This window comes from Toxotes jaculatrix, chromosome 2 (assembly GCF_017976425.1).
Source record: "Toxotes jaculatrix isolate fToxJac2 chromosome 2, fToxJac2.pri, whole genome shotgun sequence".
In the NCBI taxonomy this organism is placed as follows: Eukaryota; Metazoa; Chordata; class Actinopteri; family Toxotidae; genus Toxotes; species Toxotes jaculatrix.
Window position 1 is genome coordinate 16,667,867 of NC_054395.1, and position 18,395 is coordinate 16,686,261.

The window sequence follows — 18,395 nt, forward strand, 5'->3', positions numbered from 1 at the left end:
TGGTTTGTTAAGACTTTTCTTTGTTGTTGCTTTGCACAAACCTGATGCTGTAAGTTTGTTCATCTTTAAACGTTATTAAGAAGATTGCTCTCTACTCTTGTTGAGTTTGTATTTCAGTGTTCTTCTTGTAATTTGGTCTAGGAGCCACTGTGTGACTCTGATCATTCTGGACTGTATTATATAGTATGACCGTCCTGAATCAGTGCTCCTGTGAGGACAGGACCTCTGGAGTCCTGGTGACTGGATTGCAGTCATCCGGGGTGGAGCTAGCTGTTAATCAGTAAATACCTCCAAACCGTAGGCTGGCTGCTTGCTAAACAGCTTTCTAAATATGTTACATACAGAAGATGTGACGTGTGGGTGTGGTGGCTTGGAAGGCATCTTTGACAGAGCTGAGCTGAATAACAAAAAGCTTATTTAACAAGTAAAGTCACACTGTTTCTTTGAGCAATTAGTTAAGTCACTTATTTACTATTTAATGAGTAATGAACAGTGAATAATTGATTGCATTTTTCTAGCAACCTGGTCATCATATGTTTTTGTCAGTCAGAGGAGAAGTAAAGGATTGTTCCTTGGTGTGTTTTCACCACAATCTGACCACTGTTCCTTCAGCTCTTTCTTAATCCTCCTGGGGCAAACCAAACTTACCCTGGTCATTTCCCTCCAACCAAAAAGTCTCTCTCTCTCTCTGCTGTCCTCTGTGTCCAAGCTTCAGTGTGATCGCCCTCTCTATCCCTCAGAGCAGGATTGGTCAGTCCCCCACCCTCCCTGCTGCCCTCCCCTCATTCTCTCTCTCTCTCTCTCTCTCCCCACTTAAATACTTTTAGCATAAAGAGAGAGAAGGAGGGGAGGGAGAGGGGGATGGGATATCCATGGGGGAGGGGAGCTGAGTGCTCACTCTGTTGTCACTGGCCAGAGAGAGAGAGAGAGAGAGAGAGAGGGAGGGAGGGAGAGAGAGAGAGAGTGAGTGAGTGGAGTTGTGTCCCATATGTGGAAAAAAAGCATAGCAGTGCACACACACACGGGTCTGGTCTACTCCAGGGATTATCCTAGCGCTTTCAGGTCTGATGGAGGACATGCAGGCATGAATAGGTAAGGTAGCCTGTCTTCTCTGCATCTCTGTGTTGATCTCCTGTCATAGCCCCGCTGCTCTCCCTGCTGTTTGACTTGGCTCAGCTGAAGTTGGAAGAGAACCGGGGGCTCAGCGTGTTGTAGCAGCCCTCCTCTTTGGCCACTGACCATGAGACATTTCCCTGAGCAAACCAAACCTCCTAACTCTGCCATCTCCTTTCAGCCTCTCTCTGAACTGTGCAGGGACAGAACTGTGTTTGTTTTAAGTGGAAGCTGTGGTTTGCTGCCGTAGTGTAGTTAGTTATTCTGGGCTGAGTGTTAAAAGTTGACTGTCAGTTAGAGCAGAGGGGGTCGTGGACGGAGGCGGTGTTGTACGTGAAGCCTGTTGGTGTCCAGAGTCAGCCGTGTGGTCATTGCATAATTTCTCTTCCGTATGAATGGTACATGAGTGAATATACATTGGTATCTGCCTTTCTGTTTGTTTTTACACATGCTAAGAAAGGTAGAGACTCTGTTACTACTCCAACAATATGCCAAAGCAGTAATTTTCACAATGTTGCATTGGGTAAAACAGTGGTGTCTAAAAGTTGTTTGATATATTTGAGATTTTGTGATGTTTTGATTTGTTATTAACCTCATCTTTACCTATAGATGGATTGTATATTTACAGAAACGTGTATAAATGTATTTGTGGATTTTAATGTTTTCACAAATTTTAAAAAGTGGAAGACAATTTCAGTTATTTGTCTGTTGTATTTACACTATACTTTTTAAAGCCACTTGGCACCAGGGTGACTAGAAATTGAATTCAGAAATAACACAAATGGCTTCTATGAAAAAGCTAAAGTAATAGACAGTTGTTTTAATCTCATGGGTTTGCTCAGAGAGGTGCTTTATATCAGGATTAAACTGCCTTAAATCTATACATACACTATCCAATGTGACATTTACAGCCCAAAACAGAATAGATTATTTTTCCTTATTTTTGAAAATAGACCAATATAGTTAGTTGAAATCATTCAAATATGATTTCATTTATTTACACCTTTATTCACATCAGATCAGTGAAACTTTGACATTTCAGTAAACATTTGTTCCCTCTGCATTTTGCTTATGCAGCTCCAAAAGTCTTTGGTCTCCTAAGAATGCAGCCTTTATTGCCCGAGTGCACAGAGCAATGGTATGCATGAGTCTTTTTTGTGAGGCAGATTTAGAAAGCCCTCTTTAGAGGCTGGACACAGCTTCACAATCAGCTTAATGCCTGCCTATAATGAATACCCTTGTGTGCGTCAATTTGGCAGAGTGTGTGGGTCTGTGTGATTGTCTGAACTCTGTTTTTGTTACACTGATAGTGTTTTCAGGTTAGTCAGTAATTCTATCATACTCTGAGTGAATTCTGGTCTGTGTGTGTGTGTGTGTGTGTGTGTTGCCGTGTGAGCTTGTGGGATCGGTCATTTGACATGTGAGTGTTTGTCCAGACATTGTGCAGCAGCCTGTAACTGCCTCACCTCTCTCTCTCTCTCTCTCTCTCTCTCTCTCTCTCTCTCTCTCTCTCTCTCTCTCTCTCTCTCTCTCTCTCTCTCTCAGGGTTGTTCTGTTGTCAGTGCGAGCTCATGCCAGTGATGGACTACAGCCGGACGGATGCTAACCCTAGCTGGTATTCACAAAACAGCATTCCTCCTTACTGAAACCAGCTCCACAGAATGCTGAGTCCCATTGTCCCCTATAGTGAGTACACTACTCCCTTTATTTCTATCTACCACGCTGCATGTCACACGAAACAACCCTACTTGTCTTAGTTGGACTTTGCCTGAATCAATGAGCCCCCAGGCCAAAAATAAGCCGGAGTGGACACTGTGTTCTGTAGTTTGCAAACAGAAGGATAAATGCTCAGGTAACAGTGAAAAGGTGCATGCTTCACTGTGTCTTTTTCTTTGACATGCACTGCCGAAATGCTAAACCCTGGGCACTGAATGTTTCATCATCGGGCTGAAGACACAAATTGGGGAAGGAAGAGAGACACGGGGAGGCTAGAGGGCTGGTTGGTTGGTTTAAGCAGCAGAAACCCCTCAGTTCTGCTAGTTTCATTTCACCAGTACAGCTCAGGACTTACCACCACGCTTCCTTCTGCTCTCCCTCCTTTTTCTCTCTCTTTTCTCCCTTCCATGCTGACCTAATAACTGACGTGTCCAGTTTTGCCCCCCTCCCTTTTTGCACCCTCCCACCAGGTTTCATTTGAGTCCAGTTCTCTGGCTCTCCAAAACAGCATTGTTTGCCGGCCAGCATGGGGCTGCCTCCGTGGCCTCGGCCTCAAGAGCCCCTTTTTTTTCCCAGCTCTTTAACTTGCCTCAAAGGAGCATTATCGGCATGACAGTGACATCAGACAGAATGGTTAATTTAAAATGTATTACTTCATAATTGATGGTAAAAACTTTGGATCTGGAAAAAGAAAAGGGTTGCAGAGGCGGTATAAGGCAAGTGCGTGGGTGTGTGAATTCAAACTGGACAACACGACTTGATTAAAGCATCATGAATGTTTGACAGTAACGATTACACTTTGTTTACTTTTTGTAAATTTCACCCTTGAAATAGCCAGTGTTATTATTTAACCACCCATCAGATGAATGGAATTTAGAATTGTTGCCAGCCGGACAAGTAGTTGACCCTATGTGTTGTTATGAAACATGTTTTCTCACAAGTGGCTCTTGGCTGATTTAACGTCACTTCTCCCAGAACATGTTATGTTTTTCCCATTAAATTATGTTTATAGCCACAAATCCAATTAGGCCGAGTTGCTAAAATAACACTGATCGAGAATTCATTTTCAAGGGCATGTGTGCGTGCTTGTGTTGCTTCTCACAAATGCTTGTTTAACTGGCCGTTCCATCAGTTCCCTGCACCCTGCCAGTCCATACTGACTGAACAACACAATCCATGCTGCTGCAGAGGACAGCATGTCCAAGAATGCCACAAACTGCTGGTGGAATAGTTAGCACGTCTTCAGAGCCGGCACACTGCTGGTCCTTCATGGGAATCTTCCAGTACATTACATACCAGCCTTTGTGTGTGATCAGCTTTTATGATCAGGACACACAAAGCTGGTTTTCATCTGCTCTGTCCAACAGCTTGATGCTTTTTCATGTACAGAGTGGCTCTGTTCTGCAGCGCTTCTGCGGGGTTGAGATCGTTTCAGAACAGCCAGCTAGTGTGCGTGTATGTAGACAGAGGGATCGTATGAGCGCACACAGCGGTGTTAGGTAGTCACGCTGTTTACTCTCAGACCGGTGACACACAAACACACCCCTGTGCCTGCTGGTGACACTGCAGCGCACTGTCTTGTAGTTAAAGACTGTAGTCATGATTCTGCCGGGCAAAAATCTGACTGTGAGGGACGTTGCATATGTGCAGGACATGCGAAGACTCTCACCTCCATGTTGAAATTCCCTTTGTGGGAATGTCGAGCATTCCGACATCCCAGTCCTACTTCTGAGTCCTGCTGTAGGCATTTCTGCCCCTGCACATGGACGGGTCTCAGGGTATGAATCCACACAGTTAGAACAGTTACATTCATCAACAACACGCTTTACTTTACTTGTTATCGGGACTGCTTGAACAAATCCAGTCTAAATGATTTGGATCCCACATTCAGCAAGTGTGTGTGTGTGTTTGTGTGCCTCAGTCTTCCTTTGCGTGTCCGGCTTTGGTCCTCGTCTCCGGCCAGTCCAGAGGACTTCAAGCTGGGGCGAGCAGCCATGGCTGGACCTGAGAAGAAACCCGAGAGAGATTCCAGGGGCCATGGATACTCCTGGAGGGATTTGGTGCAAAGAATCTGTAATCTGCACTTCAAACACACTCTTAAATCAGTCCCAGGCCGCCAACCCAGGAGTGCCCTAACTCTTGTTGCTGGGGGCCCCCGCTGGTGTAGCGATACCTTTTCTTTTAAAACAGCACACAGACACACACAGACACGGGGCAACTACACACAGGAGTCCAGATCTGGCAGTTTTTATAGCTCTCCTCTGACTGACCCCTCTCCTTTCTCTCCCTGGCTCTGTTTTTATGTTTTGTACGAGTGTCTTTGTGAATGACTCGGCTAAGTCATGGAGTAGTTTGTATAGAAAAAAAAAAAAAAAAGAAGGAGTACATCTCATCCTGGCCCCCGAAGGAGCAGGTTGGAGGGGCATGCCAGCGTCTATCCCTATTGTTGGCAGAGTGGTATGAGTGGTGCAGTGGAGGGGCCTGTGAGGCCCTTGAGTAAACACACAGCCTGCTAAAGTGTGTGTGAATAAGAGCCAGGATCATTAGTGTAGGGTGTGAATGGGCTCTAATTAGCCCCCGGTGTCTGTGTGTGTGTGTGTGTACGTGTGTGTGTGTGTGTGTGTATGATTGCATGCCACAAGAAAAGAAGGTTAGGGACCCAGGGCCCTGTGAGTCCACTGGCCCTCTGCTCTGTCTCTCAGAGGGCTCATCAGCTCATTAAGGAGACCTCCGCTCCTGTTAAGGGCCCAATTAAGAAGCAGGGTGGTGAGGCTCATTTGGATGGCAACACTTCACTGGATTCCTGAGGCAGCAGAATTCAGAGCTCGACAATGAGACGCAGCGTCTTTCACACCAGCGCAGCTAATTAGTAAATGACTACACTTGAGAAATAACATACTTAAATTGCTATGCCATTAAGTGCGTGTAGTGCAGTGATCAGAAAATGCACTGCCATAGCAGGGGCTGCGGCTGTTGAATACACTGAGCTTTCTCTAATTTGTGTGTGTACTAACAGAGAACAACAAATCCCAGAGCTGTCCATGTGCTGAGAGTATAAGCTGGGAGCACAGAGGGGCCAGGGGATTTGGACAGAGAGAAGGGAATGCAACATGCTCACTGGGAATGGGGGGAATAAGGGAGGTGGAGAGGCAGAGCAACGGGGAAGAAGGAGATTGCAAGGAAAAGATAGAGCTGAATAGGGCGAGATAGAGCAGAGATTGGGCGAGTGAGACAGATGGAAGGGGTGATTGGTCATCACAGAGCCTTAGGACAGCTGTTCTTTGATATATTAGTGGACACAATGACCTAAAGCCAGCCTGCAGTCACAGAAAATAGGAACCCTGTTTTTCTTGAAGGGGTGGGGTGGGTGGGTTGGTGGAGGGGGAGTAGGGGGGGCTTCCGCCATTTGTGGACGTGCGTTAGCAGGCACGGGGGATGGGGGAGTTGTTTCTAAAATTACGAGCATGAAGTGACGCATCCAGCAATTATTCCGGAGGCTTTCTAGTTTTGGAGAGTGCTGAGGAGAGGGCTGTAAAATGAGCACGCACTCAGATGGGAACTTGCTTTTTGCTGCACTGTCATTAGCAATTCTAAACACGTTTGTCAATTAATCAATGTTTAACAAATGCCATCAAGTAGTTTGGCCGCTGCTCCTCTCCATCCACTCTGCAAAACAGCAACTTTTAATGACAATGTGAATATTTGTTCCCTGCTAATGAATTAGAGATTCACCACGCAGAGGCTTGTTTTATTCTGTTTATTGATTGGTTTTGAACAGTGATTGTCATTTATTCTAACTACATTTCATTACAGACAAGGGCGGTATGATTTTATTATTCCTGAAAATACACAGCACAGTGTAGTCACATTGTCCTTCTCGTCTAATAAAACCATATTAGCTGCACTACACTCTGACAAAAACTATTCTGACAGCCGGCCTGAAACATTCCCAGAGGGGGATGAAACAAAAAAATAGAGTAAGTCAAACTGTCATTCTGATACATGGAGAACAGTTAGCTCTGTCCACAGAAAGAGGAAGGTACAGAGATAGGGAAAGAGGGAGAAACACACACGCATAGAGGACATCCCTCAATGCCACTGCAGGAGATGGGCTTCTTCCTCCTGGGATTGGACTGGTGAGGCGTGTTTGAAAAGAGCTGCGTCTGCTCGTGCTCTGGGCAGCAGGTGTGAAAACTCCCCACCAGAGCTCCCGCACTCTTCTGTTATTACATCTTTTTAGGGCCTTGAAAGAGGGAGCAGATGAGCCAGAGGGAGCGAGAGGCAGAGCGGGGAGTGCGGGATTGTGTTTCTTTTGATTGATAGCAGCCCTGTGACTAACGCATAGATTTATAATAATTTTCCCTAGCAACGCCCAATTATGCATGGCTGATAAATTATGATCCCTGTTGTTTGGTGTGCGCATTATCCCTGTCTTAAGGCGGTTTGGGAAGGGTCTCAAGGGCTGACCTCACACTTCCTTTAACAGATTTACCCCACATGATAACAGAGGCTATTATTGTATGGGGTAACTTGGCATTGTGCAACATGAATATAACATAATCCACAATATATGTGAGGAATACATCATTTTTCTGGTATGTCGGTACAAACTGTGCAAGAGCTGATAAAATGTGTTTTTCATACCGAAGTGAGAGAACGTCCAGAGACAATTTTGCACTGTCTCCACCTGCCAGGCTGTGAAATGTGGCCGGCCTCTCAGATTGGTGTTTTTATGACAGGCCAGGTAGTATGCAGCGGTAGGGACGGCCGCAGCCTAGTGAGAATGCCCTGCTTGATATTAGTGCCATAAATCACAGTGAACTTGAGAACAGAGGACTTAAGGGGCTTCAAGAGCAAACGACAAATCAAAATAACAAACTCTGATAAATAACAGATTACCGGTTGCTTCTTGCTTTCCACACAAAACCCAGCTCTTGATCTTTCATAACAGATCTTGCTTAAAGCAGTTAATTGGAAATGTTTGTCTGAAATGAACAGCAGTGTTTGAAGATTCCTGAAGAAAGAGATAATTTCTTCTACATTTTAATATCCAGAAAGCAGGAGCATCATCCAGTAACTCACTGATCAGCCTGTGGTTCCTGAATACATAACAACTGATGCAATCATCAGAACATCAAGTTTGTGATTTATCAGCACAAATATAGGGTCTGACATTTTCTGCCTGTCACTCTTCTTCAGTACGGCTGTGTGCTTTGTAAGTGCATTCATCTCAAGCTTTTTTTTTTTTTTTTTAAAGTGTCTGTTTCTGAGATGTTGTCAAAATTGAATCCCTGACACGCTGCCACAACAGCCGGAGCAGCATTCTCAAAACAATTTGACACTGCCCTCTGCGCAGCTTCTTGTTTCAAAGTTATTGAAAGAATTTTGTTTTCGGCATAAAGACAGTGAATTGTTCGTGGTGATATTTTTTTCAAGGTATTTTACCTCTTTGTTGAATAGACAAAATGACTTTTGCACTGTGGAAGCCACTGGGGTCAACTGTTTCATTCAGAGCAGAAAGAAAGTTTTAGTTTTAACTAGTTTAACTTGTTATTTCGCAGTTAAATTTCTCCACAGAAAATATCTAATATCAATTTTATAACAACAATTTTATAATTCTGGAAGAAGTTCTTTGTTTTTGTTTTTTTTTAATATAGTAGTATTTTGTAAATGTGAAGTTGACCAGCTATGCAACCATCTGCAGTTCTGCATCATGATAGCTCATGTTAGTAATATTTATAACAAATGAGGAACAAAGTATGAGATAGGTTTTAGAGGCATGTTCCTCTGTGTGTAGGTGTATGATGGAGTGGAGGTGTTTTCTCTGCTCAGTGGTTGGGGTAGAGCTCAAGCCTGAATAGAGCTCTGATTGGATTGATCCACAGCGCTCTTGTTTACAAGCGGCCTCTTCACAATCGGCACAGTTTAATAGCACATTGTCCCAGAAGGCTTGTTGCATCCGTGTCCGTTTTGTTCCTCAGGGCAGGGAAAACAAAAGTGCCAGGAAGGGAGACGGGGAAAGCAACCTCAGGGGAGCTGTGAAACGGCACTGGAGCCCTCCATCTCTGGGCTTCCTGCCAAGATAACGTTTCACCTCACCCGCTGATACTTCTTTTATAGGAAACCACAACACAGTCTGGAGTACTACCAGCCTTTATGGGCCAAGAGCTACTTTGGTTTCACCCAGACATCATTAGATTCAGTGACTTTGTAGATACTCAATTTGAGCATTTAAGGGCAGAAATTACAAATGAACCTATCACACTCTGACCACCTACCACTGAGCTGTAGGTGGTCTAGCTTTAATTTTAGGGCCTCATCAAAGTAAAGTGGGTTTCTGCTGAAGAGAGTCGTGCCACTGTCTTCATCACGCACTCCTACAATAGGATGCAGCTCACACAGGTCCCTCAATAAATCCCAGGCTAACACAAAAGCTGTCAGTGGACTGCTGCTGAATAGATTAATAAGATTTCCATAATTAGACAGGCCCCTGACAATAGGATCCTTCAGGCTTTGTCTCAGGGCCAACTGGATTGTCCGAGCCGCGCACGTCTGCTGGACGGCTGTCCACCACAATGGCCGCACAGACAGTAAGGCGGTCAGCAGAGGAACATCTGTCTCTCCTGGGGCCGAGAACACACACACACACACAGTAGGAAGTTTCATGTGCATAACACAAGGTTCTTATCAACCTCCTCCCAGCCCAGTGAGACCATCAGTCAATAGAAAAGCAACCTCAACACATATTTATGTGGTCACTCCGACTAATTTCTGTAATGTTGTCTAATATAAATTTAATAATGCTACTGATAAATGATAAAATATATTAAATACGCCCCCAACTCCCTTGTGCCTGGGTGACAGAGCAGCTTTGCTTATACTCATGACAGCTACAAAAGATTCCAAAACAACTGAATGAGGACAAGATTTCAAACATACTCATGTTCTGGTCGATGTTTAATCAATGTTTTCTTTTTTTTTTCTCTAATACAAGGGAGACAGAGTTGAAGGGGGTGTGCCAGGAAAGCGAAATGTCACTGTGCTGGAGCTGAAAAATGTATCATGATAAAAGTTGAAACATAGCTAGCTTCAATCTGGTTTACAAAATTCACAAAGATTAGCAGTGGATTGTTTTGTTTGTATAGGATCATTTCCAGAGGATAATGTACAAGCCAGCATCGCACTGAAGCATATATTGAAGTTAATCTAATGATTGCGCTGCTGTCCACAGTATGCCCACATTGTCCTGATTTCCTACTTCTAATCTTAGCTTTCTTCCTGTCCCTCCAGTGAATTAATCTACATGATGGCTCTGATTTAAGCAGAAGTGTAGATTAGAGCTTGCTCAATTTATTGTGGAGTGCTGCTGCTCTAAAAAAAAAAAACAATCCAGCAGAAGGCAAGATCTAATTACATGGAAAGGGCTAAACTGCACAGCAACCCCGCTGTGTTCATCAGGGGTGAGTGGCAGCCTATCACTCATCTAACTCACTGTGTACACACAGAAGAATTAGACAGTATAATGCACTTTCTTAACAGACTTGTAGAAATTACTCTTAGATTTAATAGTGAATTGGTTCCTCGGGTTCAGGCAGCTGGTCATTACACTGTTCGGGGGGGGGGGGGGGGGGGGGGGTGGATATTGTGAGAGAAGTCCATTCTGTATTGGTGCTACTCTGATGATGGAGTGGACAGCAGTTAGCCCGCCTCACTGAGTCCTCTAATGTCCGCTCCAGTCCGCTTAGAGAGGACGAAGCGCCTGCTGTCCACTCTTTCCCCTCCCTCCTTCCATCCCTCCCTCCCTCCCTCCCCGCTGCAGGTTTTATGAGCTCCCTTGGGCTCTCATCCATCTCTGTCACACACAGGCCCCATTATTGGGGCTGCTCACAAACTGGTTGGGCTGCAGATGGGAAGGGCCTGCAGGACATATATGGTTTCTGCAGCCTGGACAAAGACCTGCAAGTCAGATCACAAAAATATGTGGTCATCTGGGTGTGGACAAGCCAATGTCTTCAGCATGTTTGTAAAAAGACAAGTGAACGGAGTGTGAGAACATTCTTGTGCATCTTGGTGGGTGTGTGGCTGTGTGGGTTGGCTGAAGCTTAGGGAAGTACTTGAACTGGTTTGGCCATTGGGAACTTAAGGCAGTGGATTTGAATATGAAGGACATGATAATCCAACGGCCATCTGGTCTGCTGGTCTCATTTGACTGAATAAATAACGGCCGTAATCTGAAAACACACACGGGGAGGTTTGGAAAGCGGGGAAAAAGAAAGAGGCCAAAGTTTAGGAGTGAGCAAGAGAGCGGGAGAGCAGCAGCAGCAGAATCACAGGCTGTGGATATTGAGATTTGATTTAAATGGCAATAAGAAGCCTGGCTCCACACACACAGACAGCCATGAATAATGAATCATCAGGCATCCACTAAAGGGAAGGCAGAGAGGCCAGTAATGACAGCTTTTGCGATATTCCTTTTTACCTCCCTTTTCTAGCCGAAGTAGTCATCACCTCAGGGTAAATCGTAGCAGTTCAATAATGCCAAGCTATGTGTGGAATGTCAAGCTAGTGCCTCAGCAAGAGGTAGAGAGTCTCCATGAAATAGGTGATTCTATAACTATCATATTACTATTATTTGGTTAATACAAACAAAACATATACTCTTCAGATGTGCCAACACACTATAAAATGGGCTAGAGAAGGTAAGAACAGAACAACATTGCAAACACTGAGAATTATCAGAGGGGCAAAGGAGTTTAGAGCTGCAATGATTAGTTGATTAGTCAGTTAGACAATCAATACAAAAGTAATCAACTATTTTGATCGTAATATAATTTCTTAAGTCATGTTTTATGCAAATATGCCAAACGAGCTTTTTCTTAAATCTCAAATGTGAAGATTTGATTGTTTTTCTTTGTCATACATGACAGCAAATTACCAGATTATTTTTGGATTTTGGGATGTTGGTCAGAGGACACAACACATTTGAAGGCCTTACTTTTTTGTCTCCGGGAATTATTACAGGCAACTTTCACTGTTTTCTGGCATTTGATAAACAAATCAATTAATCGGTTAATCAAAAAAAGAATCCTTAGATTAATCAATAATGAAAATAATTGTTAGTTGCAGCCCTAAAGGAGTTATTGTACAGTGCTTGGTATATGCATGTTCCACACATTTCAAATGCAATGCAATGCCAGTTGAATATTTTGCTGGAAACTAAGATGTTTTCATGAGGGGACATGGAGAGACAACAATTCATGGAATAAAATATCTTTTTTTTTTTTTTTCCGGCTGCCTTCTTCCTGTTAGCTCGCCGATGTGCTCAGTGTGTAGCAGCCATGATCAATCAGACCTCGGCCCGTGCTGAAGTCAGCCAGAGGAACAGACATTCCACTTTCCCAATGTTCCATGGGAGACTGTGCTGATGAATAGCACACTATGCTGCAATTCCAACCCCAACCCCCCTCTTTCTTTCTTTCTTCCTTTCTTCCTTTCTTTCTTTCTCACTCTCTCTACACCACTGTCCACACACACACACACACACACACACACACACCCCTCTCCCTCCCTCCCTCTGTCCAGTCGGCCACTGGGCCTTTGGAGCTCTGGTATACGGTGGGTGGGTGGATTGGTGGGTGGTTGGTGGGGGTGCAGGGTGGGGAGAGAGCAGGCATTCAGAGCAACATGCACGGGGAGATAACAATAGCTCCTCTGGGAGACCTGCAGATGCTCGCAGTATAGGGAATAGTAGAGGGATCTTATCACTGCTCTAACATAAGCTGGGAAACTGCAAAACAACACATTCAACCTGCTGATCTGCTTTCACTCTCTTTCTTTCTGCAGCTTTCTCTTTCTCCTTCCACCTCCCTTTTACCTTCCTCTCCCTCTCTGGGAAATCTGAGCCCCCTCCGCGACCAAGCATGAATGAAAAAGATTCATTCCCAAAAAGAAGAAAAAGGCCATTTCTTGTCACTGGCTTCTTGGAGTGGAGGGGCTCAGACCATATGTCACTGTGAGCGTGATAGAGAGGAAAACAGTCATGGAGGAGTGCCTAAACTCCTGTTTAGTTACTAGTTTATCTATATCAAGCTGAATGTAAACAATTAGTTTTGTTTGAAGGCAGTGTTGAACGTTCTTACAACAATGTCAACACATTTCTGGCCATGACAAATGCAGTCAGTCCAAATGCTGCTGAGGCGTTTATCAGTTTTTATCTGTCTCGTCCCCTGCAAGGAGTAAACAGTGGATGCTGTGTTTGTCTTATCCTTTATCTCTCATACCACAGTGAAGCAGATCTCAAAATCACACTTAAAGCATGTTACAAAAAAGAGTATTGCACCATGAGAAAAAAAAGAATCTTGTAACTGGCTCAAGTCTCACAGAGGGTGTGTCAAATTCAAAGTTGAATGCTTTTGAGAAAGTTTGATTTTGAGAATTATTTCAGTCATTACCCAAAGCAATGGGAGAGACAGAGAGAAACCAGGTAGAGGAAAGGAATCAATTAAATGCACTCTGTGGTTCCAAATGGATCCATACCATGATCAGGAAGCTGTACAGCTCAATTTTCTACCACAGTTCTTAAGAATATAATCACTCCTACACCAATTTCCTATTTTTGGACATTGTTGTTATTAGAGGAAAATTATGACACGGTTTCTCTGTGTGTTTCTTTTGTCAGGTCTGTTAAAGATGCACTGGAACCCAGAGCATGCCCAGCCTCTCAGCCAGTGGCCTGAGCAGCACCTGGACGTCTCCTCCACCACCTCCTCTCCAGCCCACAAGTCGGAGTTCTACTCTGGCCGCAGCCGCAGCTCCTACAACTACGCTTGGGCCAACGACGACATCTCTGCCTTGACAGCCTCCAACCTGTTGAAGCGCTATGCTGAGAAGTATGCTGGCGTTCTGGACTCACCGTATGATCGGCCACCTGCTGTTGGCACCTACCCAGAACCAGGAGCCTTTGGGGGCCTCAATGGCCAGAAGACTGAGCTGGAGCCCTGGCCACTGACGCACAGCACTGATGCCTCCTATTCCCTGGTGCCCCCGGGAGGCCATGACAGCCTCCCAGGTTCCAAGGTCGTAGCCACATCTGCAGGCCCTCCGGGAGTTGGCAGTGTGTCTGTGGTGAACAGTAACCTTTCAGACTCTGGCTACAGTGGCAGTAGCTCCTGCAGTGGCTCCAGCGAGTACCCCTCCAGCTACAATGGCACCTATCTTTCCTCAGGGTACTGTCCCCAACCCAGTGCAGCACTTCCCCCTGCCTCCCTGCACACTCTCCAATCCACCCCCACTCTGGTGCCCAGTTATAGCCCTACCACACCTGTCTATAACTATCCCCCAAGCACGTACCCTCCCCAAACCAGCCTTGCCACTAGCTACAGCCACCCCTCTGCAACCTACCTGCCCTCAGGTCTACCAGCTCCTACTCCAGTACCCACGAGGCCCACAGTGGTAGGAGGCAGCTATAGTTACCAGAGCACCAACCTTGGGACGTCTGAGTCTGGAGGGACGTTAAAAAGAAAAGCATTCGAGATGAGCGTAGAAAAGGATGAGGGCGGGGATGGCTCTCGTTACAGGAAATATAGCTATGACCCCTTGAAGGCCGGGGGAAACTCACCCTACGGTGTGAATGATAAAACAGAGTGCCGGGGAAACGGCTTCAGCAGTTCAGGCAGCACAGACCCTCAAACCTTCAAGCCCAGTAAGCCCTCCTCCCAGCCCCTCGTGTCTCCTCAGTATGGGGCAGCAGGGGAGTACAGCCCTCCAGCAGGTATGACAGGGGAGAATGGTGTGGCAGAGCAGGGCTTCACCCAACAGCAGCAGCAGCACCGCTCCCAGGCCCACAAACGACCCCCATTGTGTGGTCCCACCGTTGAGACTATGAAGAGCTCAGATCCCCGACTGCTGGAACTTGTCAATGGGGAGTTATTAGACTGCAGCCCAGCCCTAGGCTGGGGCGAGCTAGCCGGGCTCACCCATGTCAAGACTGCCCTGGAGGAGGACCTGCTGTGGCCCGTGTTAAGGCCCAGTCCAGTGGTACGGCCACCAAGAACCGTCCTGCTCTTTGGCCCCCAGGGAGGGGGTAAGACAACCTTGACTCGTTCTTTGGCTTCACAGCTGGGGGCTTCCTTCTACCGGTTGAGTGGAGCCATGCTGGCCTCTAAAGGGAAGGCTGAGGCAGAGCACATTCTGGGGTCTCTGTTGCAGGTGGCAGGGGCACGGCAACCCTCTGTGGTGCTGCTCAGCCAGGTGGAGGCCATGGAAGAGGATGGGCTGAGGCAGACACTGCTGACCACCCTGGAGAAAGCCCAGGTGGGAACCACAGGTCTGGTGATTCTTGTATGTGCCACTGGCAGGCCAGATCTGCTGCAAGATGCAGTTCATCGGAGCTTTGCCAAGCGATATCACGTCGGCCTGCCAGATGTGGGAATGCGCAGGCAAGTGCTGCTGCAGGCGCTGTCGCCCCAGGGCTGCAGCCTGAGCGAGCGGGAGCTGAACGCTGTGCTTCAGCGCACTGAGGGCTTTTCAGTGTGGGAACTGCTGCAGCTCAGCCAGCAGGCGCTGTCCTCAGCAGCCTCCCCCACTGGGGCCATGCATGGCCTCCCCGCATCCTCCAAACCCCCAGCCTTCACAGACTTTGAGAATGCCTTCTGCAAGGTGCGCCCACACACCACCACAAAAGAACTGGACACTTGTATAGAGTGGAGCAAGATGTATAGCCACTGAGAAGGCAGCCAGTCACTGTACTCGGACTGCACTACGAACCTGTCTTTACTTTGACATGGCAAGCCTTGGGAATGTTTTGTTGTTGTTTTGTAAGTACAGATTACGAAGCCAAAAGAGCCAGGAAAGCTCAACGATACAAGAGAGCCGACAAAGTTGTTTTACTGGCAGAAGCATGCCATGGTGTACTGTTTTTGTTTTGCTATGAATATCCGCAATATTTTATTTTTCCCAAAGAAAAGAAAGATGAATAGGCCTTGCTGAGTGGGGTAGTGTACTAGTCGTTTGGCCAATGGGAGAATCAGATAGCTATTTGGATTAGAGATCCTGATTAGCCTTGGTCCAGGACAAAATCAATTATTTGTTGCTAGGTGACGTGGTCCAAGATTATGGATAATCAGGGTTTGGAAAATACCCCCTTTGACTGCTACTCTCAGGATTGTATTTATTGCCAGTCCACTTCCATGTCATCCTAATGTTGATTTAGTCATTGGATTGTCACTAATCATTCAGTACGAAGGGCTCGGGATCAGCAACATTTCAGCAGACCACAGTTTTTGACCAAAAACATGTCAAACCAAATGCATCATCAGTGCGGCAGCGCTGCTATATTTCTCAAAACAGACTGATCCTCAAAATCACAATATATTGATATTCTCGATAGCTTGTTACCAAATCATGATGCTACAGCTAGTCCGTATTTTTCCGGGAAAAAAAAGAAAAAAGAAAATTGAATCATTGAATCTGTCCTTCACCAGGAGTTCAGCTGTTCAAGTGAAACCTTGCAGTTACACTCAACAGGTTTGGTTGCAGAAATACTTCACATGTAGCTTTTTTTAACTATAAAATGGTACAATTCACGGATAGCATACTGTATTATTTTTGGATTATTGTTGTGGACTTCCATGTAATTTGTTCTCGACCTCACATTCCTCATCGAGTGCAGTTTTCCTGAGAATCACACTTACAGAACAACACGTAGCCCACCTGCACACCCAGCATCTCCTACAGCGTGTCAGTTTTCTATTTCACTTACTCCTTTTGTTTTCTTAGTATGTAGTCTTGTTTGAAATGCTCAGGAAGAATTTCTTTACCTCAGAAATATGAAATAAAGAATGTATGTAATCTTAGGGTCTTAGTAGGGAGTGTCGCGGAGCGAGAGAGAGGAGCGAGGAGAAACCTGACAGTCTTGTAATACCCACTGCAGCTGGGCTTTTACCTCGGGAGAGAAACTTGAATATGCTACAAAGAGTAACATTGAATGTAATTCAGGTATTTCAAAGGATATTTGATGCCATAAATCCATGTATTATTATATATGAATATATAAATACATTTTCTTTTCTGTTCTTTTACCTTTTTATTTTTATTGTAGTTGATGGTGGAGTGATGATTGTCTTCAAGAAATGCTAGAATACAGAAAATATTCCTTTTTTTGTTGGACAAACTGCTTGCTGATCTTAGTGTTATTTCGTGTTTACATATCCTGTATATGCATGTCTGCAGTTTCTAGTTTTACAGCTGCAAAATATCATTTGAAAATGTAAATATAACACACACAATCATACACGTGCACTCACAGTGAACATCGGAGCACAAAATACCTTCGTGAAGGACAACAAACAAACAAAAACACAGATGCAGTAATTCATTTTGCGAAGTTTTCAGCAAATCCCAAAGTCTAAAAATTCACAGTTAATGTGTACATATTGTGGGTGAACCCAACATGTAGACAACCCAGACAAATCTCTCCTTTTCCAGCAGCCCTACAGTTCTGTTTTAACAAGCTGGAAAAACTTGGTCACTGGACTGCAGGTACAGAGGTCGTCCATGTTAGACTGTTGCCATGGTCCTGAGGAGGTATACACAGAATGATGTAATATTTCCTACCGCCCTTTCCTCCCTCTGTCTCCCCCTCCCTCCCTCATCATTCTTTTTCTCTTTCTCCTTCTCCCCAATGCGGTCTCATTAGATTGGATTGCCCCCTGGCCACGAGCCCCGGTGGCCATGTGGCGTTGTATCCTCTCCCCACCCCCCATTCCCGTTCCCCTTCTTTTATACCGATTCCTCTGGAGTGGAAGTGCTCTGATTGATGTCCAGCAACCCTATATCACAGTGCAGCCTTCCCTTTCCAGCTGGTGGCTTCAGTCATGCCATACAGCCAGATCAATCAGAGTGACCCCCGCTGTGCATACTGATCACTGTCTCAGAAACTGAAAACACATTTACAGATTACAGACCAACCCCTGCCCCAAGCGGCACCGTCTAGTTAATGCTGGCGATTATTCACATGTAATCACAGAAATGAAATAATAACAATACGTTAGAGGTACAAATAGCCACAGTGCTTTGATTTGTTGTCTTTTCCACTACTTCCTACAGTTTGTCCAACAAAACAAGCTTTTATTTTTTACGTTTTGATCTGCTATCGCGGTTCTTGTTGTTCTTGGTTATTGTACATTTTCTGTAACCATTTCTACCTCATTTTTGCGGCATATTGTACATGAAAGTATTTATTTCATGTCTTTTTTGATGTCTGTTTTAAAAATGATAATAATGTTCTTGAACTGTAATGGTCTACCTCAGAAAAGACTGTATTTTAAGAGAAGAGTATCACACAATATTAAACAGAATTTGTCATTACTGCACTGCGGTTTTTGTCTTTGCTTTTTCAGGCTGCTGCAGCTGAACAGAGTGCAGAAATTACACGATGACGGTGCTTACCTTACGTCTCTGTGCCTGTAGCCCGGCCTGACCCCGGTGTTGAGGTCAGCACAGTTACTTAAAGTGATTGCTAAATCGTTTAACGCATAAACACATGAGAATACATCATGAGGTTTTGG

The 18,395-nt window shown here is 45.2% G+C and overlaps 1 protein-coding gene across 1 annotated transcript; it reads left to right on the plus strand.

Annotated features, from left to right (window-relative positions):
- Positions 1-976: 976 nt before the first annotated feature.
- Positions 977-18,195, plus strand: fignl2 (fidgetin like 2). The gene is made up of 3 exons (XM_041065986.1): positions 977-1,092; positions 2,659-2,799; positions 13,508-18,195. Exons 2-3 carry the CDS (start codon positions 2,775-2,777, stop codon positions 15,553-15,555), a joined length of 2,073 nt encoding a protein of 690 aa, XP_040921920.1. The 5' UTR covers positions 977-1,092; positions 2,659-2,774; the 3' UTR covers positions 15,556-18,195.
- The last annotated feature ends 200 nt before the right edge of the window (positions 18,196-18,395 follow it).